General features: G+C 40.2%; 1 protein-coding gene across 2 annotated transcripts; it reads left to right on the top strand.

The window, feature by feature from the left end:
• The first annotated feature begins 1594 nt into the window (after positions 1-1594).
• On the top strand, positions 1595-6276 carry ldhba (lactate dehydrogenase Ba). Of its 2 annotated transcripts, XM_053414900.1 has the most exons (7): positions 1595-1723; positions 2361-2478; positions 2807-2980; positions 3081-3254; positions 3347-3464; positions 4139-4262; positions 6109-6276. In XM_053414900.1, exons 1-7 carry the CDS (start codon positions 1595-1597, stop codon positions 6274-6276), a joined length of 1005 nt encoding a protein of 334 aa, XP_053270875.1. The 2 variants fall into 2 exon arrangements, with proteins under 2 accessions (XP_053270875.1, XP_053270876.1); XM_053414901.1 differs by lacking the exon at positions 2807-2980.
• Positions 6277-7824: the final 1548 nt, after the last annotated feature.

Below are 7824 nucleotides of genomic sequence, written 5' to 3'. Positions count from 1 at the left end.
CAGTCTATTATCTGTACTTTGAATTTCGAAGACTAATTCCTTGTCATTAGTGAGTTCTGCTCAAACAGTCCTACAATATACTGTCACTTTTTATTGTTTGTGTGTGGAAATTGTTACTACCTGTTTTATCTGCAATAAAGACTGTTTAGTTATTGTTTTTCATAAAATAAAACAATTCCATTTTTTGATATTGTTCAGGTATGGGAGTTATATAAGTTTTAATAATTTACTGAACTGCTATTATTTTTTTCATAAATAGCATGTCAGCTATTTCAGAGGTCTGACAATCATCAATCTTTAGACCGAAGATCACAAATTGTCAAAATAAAAGGTTTGTAATTCAGCTCAGTATAAAGCACTGCAGCAACAAAGTGAACATTGTGCCTTTAGTTTGAGGACAACTTTCTAAAGACAAAGTGATTCTATGAATGTTGATGCCAGGCTGGTGATCAGCACTTGGAGCATCATGTCTAAGCCTACATGGTGAAATATAATACAATAATATATATATAATCTTACTATCAAAATAATCTTGCAGCTAGGTTTGACTAGGTCCAGAGACTGAGGGCCCACTGCGCCATCCCAACCTTCAGAGCCCTGGTAGCCTGTTTATTCCAATTTGTATTAATATTGAATGTATTGCGTGTCGAAATTTAACACTGCAATTCTTTTGGCTCTTAAAAATGTACATGTTAATAAGGAATCCGAAAAGATGAAGGGCTTGCGAGATATGCGTTTTACATACACACATATCTAACGCACTCATAGGCAGAGTTTTACATGTCAGACATTTGAGTATATGCAATAATCCCATTCACAATTTACATAGTGTAAATGCAGATGAGCAAGAAGACCGTGACAGTAATTACAATGAAAACACACATTTTGGATTAGAACACACACTGACAAATTCATACAGGGGTTTGTGTGTAGGTGCTGTATTACAACAGAAAGTACATCATTCAGTTTCCATTTGTTCTGCTGGGAACATCGTGCAAACATCAGATGTGTGTGAAGAACTCCATGTTCTTAAACATTTTATTTAAACTGCACTGGTTTGAAGTGTGTCAGTGGGTTGTTGTTGGTTGGTTTGTTTCTCGCACTTGGACTCACAGTGTCTCTCTTTTTGACGCCCATCAATGCCTCCTCCTGTCAGTGTGCGTAACCATGCTGATACCGTAACTCGCTTTTTGTTTTTACAAACCAACATTAATTGTGTTGTTGGTTGTAGACTATGTAATTATATACACGCAGTCTATTGCATTTCTGTGTTTTGCGGGCTAACATGCTTTATTTTGAAAAATGACTGCTAGTCCTCAGGATTGGCTGATAATGGCAGTAATAATTAGTTGTAGAACTTTACATCGACATTTATGTGTCAAGCTGGTGTTAATTTGACTGCATGACTGTCCTCTTACCTCTATATCTACCCAAGACCCCCTGAGAGATAGATCTGTGTCTCTGTGACCTCTGACCTGTGTGTTGCTTCACACGACTGATGCACAGTCCTCTCGCTGCTAATTGTATGAAGAACAAGGTTTGGATGAACATGTCTGAACCACTGACATGTCCCCTCTCTCCCTGCAGCTGCATCATGTCCTCAGTTCTGCAGAAGCTCATCAGCCCCATGGGTAGTGGCCCCGCTGAGCCTCCCAGGAACAAGGTGACGGTGGTCGGGGTGGGCCAGGTGGGCATGGCCTGCGCCGTCAGCATCCTGCTGCGGGTAAGATACAACATCACAGTCGAGCTCCCTCTCTGTGTTGTTTTATAGGTTATTTTCACTGAATGTTCTATTATGGTAGGCTGTAACGCTGCAGTTATCTCCCTACAGTCTGGCTTTTTTATAATAATAATACTAATTATTATATTTTTGTCTTTTGTGATTATGTCTATCATGCCTTTGTTTGTATTGTATGTTTTGTTAGAGTTTTGATCTTTTGTTTTGGTCTGTGTAATGAAGGTTAAATATACAATTTTAAAAAATATTAAAAAAGATGCTATTCACTACATTCACACACACACAGACACACACACACACACACACACACACACACACACACACACACACACACACACAAACACACACACACACACACACACACGCACACACACATACCTACACACACACACACACACACACAGTTTGAATATGTCAGTGTATAGGAATTTTGTTAATTCATTCATTCATTTGAATGAATTCACTTTTATTTATATGTATGTTATACAAAATGTTTGGAAACCCCTAAATGACATGGAAAGAAAATCTAAATGAACATTAAGGAGAAGCTTGATGAAAGTATAAAGGTCATATTTCTGATCTATACCATCATCCGTCTCACTTCTGTTTGTCTGCTGGTCAGGACCTGTGTGACGAGCTGGCTCTGGTGGATGTGATGGAGGATCGTCTGAAAGGAGAGATGATGGACCTGCAGCACGGCAGCCTCTTCCTCAAGACCTCCAAGATAGTCGCTGACAAAGGTCAGGAGCTGAGGCTGCATACTGCTACAGGCTCTTAAAGTTAATGCGTCAGTTGTGACGTGAAATCAGCTGATAACTGACAACGTCACTATTAGACACTGTCAGTTCTGACAGTGAGTACTTGTTATCTGAGGCCATGAGTTTCAGGGCAAGTGGTCCCTGTGGCAATGTAACCTCTGGCTTGGAAGTGTGAATGCCTGTCAGAGCTCAGGCTAATGTGCATTAAGGTCCATTACTCTGTCATGTTATTGATTTATACATAAATACCTTAAATTAAGTGGTGATAATAAAGTGTACAATTCTTCCTCGTCTCATCCTCCTCCCCCAGATTATTCTGTATCAGCCAACTCCCGCCTGGTTGTGGTGACGGCCGGCGTTCGCCAGCAGGAGGGAGAGAGCCGCCTCAACCTGGTGCAGAGGAACATCAACGTCTTCAAGTCCATCATCCCCCAGATCGTCAAGTACAGCCCCAACTGCACACTCATCGTGGTCTCCAACCCTGGTGAAGACACCAACACACACACACACACACAAACACAGTTGTCTTTCTGTGTGCATCCAATATATCAATATGACCCCTGGGTGTAACATGCTCCCCACAGTGGATGTGCTCACATATGTCACCTGGAAGCTGAGTGGTCTCCCCAAGCACCGTGTCATCGGCAGCGGCACCAACCTGGACTCCGCCCGCTTTCGTTACCTGATGGCCGAACGCCTCGGCATTCACTCGAGCTCCTTCAACGGCTGGGTTCTCGGCGAGCACGGGGACACGAGCGGTGGGTACACACACAGCGATGAAGATGGTCCTCTAAAAAAGATTGTGAAGCTGCATGAAAATCATACAAAGTAACTGTACGTGTTTTTCTAGTTCCTGTGTGGAGTGGAGCAAACGTAGCTGGAGTCAACCTGCAGCAGCTGAATCCGGACATCGGCACAGATTCGGATAAAGAGCAGTGGAAGGCCACACACAAAGAGGTGGTGGAAAGGTACACTGTGTTTCATATAACAGATATTATTTTGAAAATGACAACGATAATTTTAATACTACTGCTTCTAATCGAAGATGGTCAATGATCCATTCATGTATTATTTTTATAATTACTATTATTATTAACGCATGCTGTTTACAATAATAATCTCATTATTGTTATTATTAATGGTGGTTGGGTCGGTATCAAATTAAGATTCAATTATTTCCTTTCCCTGCTATAGTTACACCTCTGCACTTGCATATAAGTAATGCTTGCAACAGTCACATTTTACATTGTGTGTGTGTGCGTGTGCACAAATCATTGTGAATTATTAAACAATTATTTGCATGCAGTACAACCTGCAGGTTTTCTTATGCTGTCTAACTATAATATGGTTATTATATTATTTATTAGAGCTAAGCTTTTCCTCTTCCAGGCTTAAAGGTGTACATAAAACACAGTCAAAACCTTTACACTCATTACATTACCTAAATGTACAGATGTCAGTAAGTTGGTCACCTGCATGAGAAATAAAACAACAAATAAACATTATTTATACTATATACTATAAAAACAGTTATAATAATAACCTCTGTATCAAAAATAGTTGAGATTTGAAACGGCCAACGATGTCTAACAGAGGCACATGCAATAATAGTGTCATAACTAAGTACTGTGTTGTGTCTCAGTGCCTATGAGGTGATCAAGCTGAAGGGCTACACCAACTGGGCCATCGGCCTGAGCGTGGCTGACCTGACGGAGAGCATCGTCAAGAATATGAGCCGGGTGCACCCCGTCTCCACCATGGTCAAGGTCAGTCACGTGCATGCACACACAAGCACTTGTAGGCCAGGCACAAAGCCTAACAGAAATATGTCTGTCTAAGAAGTACTGTTCTACTGTTAAGGGTCCAAGGAGCTGCAGTGTTGACTTAGGTGTGATTTTGGAAAAATGGTACGTTCAATGTTTGTTACATTTTAACAAACAGGATAACAGTGCCTTGCAGTCAGTGGGGGCGAGGCAGCGTGCTAGCAGACCGAGTTGTCTTCTGCTTCTACCTTGGATAAATTACAGCAGCGGTTGGCAATCAGCGGAATGTGGCTTAAAAATGGCTTGTCAGCAATCATCCTTATTGTTATAGGCCCTGTCTCCCTACATTAAACATTTGGTCATTTTTGTATTATTTGAATGTTGATTATCAATTAGAGTGTGTAGATAATCTAGGTTTGAGTTGTGTGTTTGCTCTGTTTGGCTTTGCCAGCTTTGTGGGGTCAGATCAGCAGGTCGATCAGGGAGAGTTAGGTTTGCACAGATCAGGTCACTGACAGAAGGGGCTGGGCAAACTCCAAGTGACAGAGAATGGGTGGAGTTTACTGCATTAGATCACAATTTAGTCAACTTATTGCATTTATCTGCTGTACTTGTGCAGATAGATTGAATTGTGAGGTCAGCAGCTGCCCAGCAGAGTCCTAAGTTGGTCTTGTGTTCGCCGTGTTGAGTGTGGTTTAGACTTTTCTTTCTGTTAAGGTCACCTTATACTTGCCAGTGCAGGTGGTAGGTTCCAGGCAGGAGAGGCTATAAAGGTAAATGCCAGTCAGTAGTGAAGGTGGGAGAGAGGAGTTGGCATCTTTCTGTGAGGCTAGCTGGATTTGTTTTTGTTGTATTTCCTAGGGGTCATTTTGTATTTCTGTTGTCTTTTGCTGTTTTTGTTAATAAAAAAAAAAAAAAATCACCTGCTCCTGCTTGTTCAGTACTCCCTTTTTTTCAAGTTTACAGTGCCAAATAACATCCTCAAACCCAATTTGGGGAAGTGGTGCTACATTTTGCTTAAAAAGACAAACTTACTGATTACTTATTAATCTGTGGATCAAAAATGAACATAAAAAAAAACAACGTTAACTTCTATACTCCTCCACTACTGCTCTGGCTGTTAATACAGTGTCCCTGGCACCATTCATCCCACACACAGGACTACATATGTTTACACGATGTCGGTGTCAAATGCTTTCTAAAGGAATACTTCAACATTCAAAATATGCCCACGATATTTCCTTTTCTTTCTTAGATTGATATGTTCACCAATCCAATGTCTCTGTTAAATAAGGAGCTAATATGAGAATGTAGATAGCCTGGTTTAGCAAGAAGACTGACTGACTGACTTGCTCTGTCCAACACTCATGAGTGACCACGTTGTTATTCATGTTCATTCTGTCAGTCTCCACAGGTTGTTATTGATCGCCACTTATTGAATAAAATTTGTTTTCAAATGTGTAAAATCTTATTTCGCAGCTCCTTGATTCCGCTCCGCCCTCTCCTCTCTATCTATCCCTCACATATCGACACAGTAACACACACATTGACTATGGTAGTAAGACTGGTTCAAAACAATATTGTTTGGTCTTAGGGAACAGAAATGACACGTTTGTTTGCATGTAAAGTGGGGAAGTGAAATCTGGTCACCAGCGATCACTGGAGACACATGAACGCGCAAAGGTTCTCCTGAGCTCATGTCTACTTGTGATATGATCTCTTAGCACATATATTAATAGATATTTCCTATTTTCTGGCACTTATCACCCCCATGCAGCAATATGCCTATATATAGTATAAACATCTGACGTCCTCCTCACCTAACTGCTGCCGGCGTGTGTTTCCTCAGGACATGTACGGTATCGGCGAGGAGGTCTTCCTGTCTCTGCCCTGTGTGCTGAACAGCAACGGTGTCAGCAGCGTCGTCAACATGACCCTGACGGACGCCGAGGTGGGCCAGCTGAGGAAGAGTGCCGACACTCTGTGGGGCATCCAGAAGGACCTCAAGGACATTTGAGTCTACCTGCACACACACTCACAGTGGTGCTGAGGCCAGCTGACACACGCAGACTCCCCATCATAACGTCCCTCTCTCTTAGACTGTGTCGATGTCTTTAAAGGATGATATCAGTGTTTTAAGCCCAAAAACACTATAATAAGCACATTTGCCCCCAAGCAGGTCATAGTTGGTGTTTGTGTGTTGGTGTTAGGAGATGTAAGCCGACCTCTGTTGTTGTACTCTGAATTGATATCTTGTGTTTCAGCTGTTTTAGACCAGAACCAAGCACAATCCCCACAAGTGTCATAGTCCTCTTCCACCGCTAAGTGTTTAAGAGAAAGACCCTTCACATCCAAAAGCACACTGCTTCCCTGCTGCCTTCACCTGAAACTGGTAAAGTGGTAGAGCAGACAAGCGACTGCACACATAGCTCATTATGAGTGTGAAGGTTTATCTCTCCCTCTTGTTTGAAAGAAACTGAGCTGAAGAGGAGGTGTGGTGATGTCCAGCTCATGTTTTTTTTCTTTTTCTGACTCTCTGACCTTGTGTGTTGGAAACCACAACGTGTAAATTAATAAACTGAACATCATTAAGAGTGCCTTGTGTATGCAAGTGTTTTATTCTGGAAAAACATAGGTTCTGTTCATGATGCAAACCTGTCACAAGATTCATCATTTGTCCAGTAAATGAGAAATACAAACCGCTATCTTGGTTAAAAGTTGCAAACACAACAAATACAATATTTTAAATGGATAGTATACAGTACATTTCACATAAAACCATTAAATATGTGTGCAGATTTTTTTCCTCATATTGCGAGATTGCGTTTTCGACATTTTCGCTGATATCTTAGGGATTCAATCATAGATCTTGATTTAAAAAATCTGGCATATTTTGGTAAATTATATCTATTAAGTGTTACCATCTCTGAGTATTTTATTTACATGAACTGAATAAAGTGAATTGAATTGAAACATTATCTACTATAACCAGTCTCATAATCCTAATGGGTGAATGTCGCAGAGAGAAAACTCTTCCCTTCAAAGAAATGTTTTTTCATATATGATAAATCCCAAACAGAAAAATGAATAGGCTGTATTTTGAATTTTTTTTGTCCGGTTAATACATTTTACTTTCCATTTATTTCTTGTTTATTTAATATATTTATTATCATTAGTTTATATTTTTTCTATTTCCATTCCATTTTATTTTTCATTTGTAGACTAGTAATGTACCCAGAAACACCGCAAGCCAGGAATCCAGATGCTGAGAGGCAATGCAGTGACACAAAGTGGTTTAATTGAGCAACTTCAGAAAGTCAGTTTGTTTTATTCAGATTTCTTACTAAACCTACTGAGGTCATTAAGAGAAACCATTTGTACAAAATGATTGTCCTTTGTCCTTGTCACATTTTTATAATTTCATTTTATTTCAATATTTCTTTCTCATAAATCTTCCATTGTTGTAGATGTCAAAGTCCTTTCAAAGTAAGGCTAGGTATAAAAGTTTTATTCAGGGAAACATGATGTGATCTTGTTAAACACATATGGAAAAGACTTGTTCCTC

This window comes from Pleuronectes platessa, chromosome 22 (genome assembly GCF_947347685.1).
Source record: "Pleuronectes platessa chromosome 22, fPlePla1.1, whole genome shotgun sequence".
NCBI classification, from domain to species: Eukaryota; Metazoa; Chordata; class Actinopteri; order Pleuronectiformes; family Pleuronectidae; genus Pleuronectes; species Pleuronectes platessa.
The sequence above is the reverse complement of the archived record's forward strand: the minus strand, read 5'-3'. Positions and strand labels throughout refer to the sequence as shown.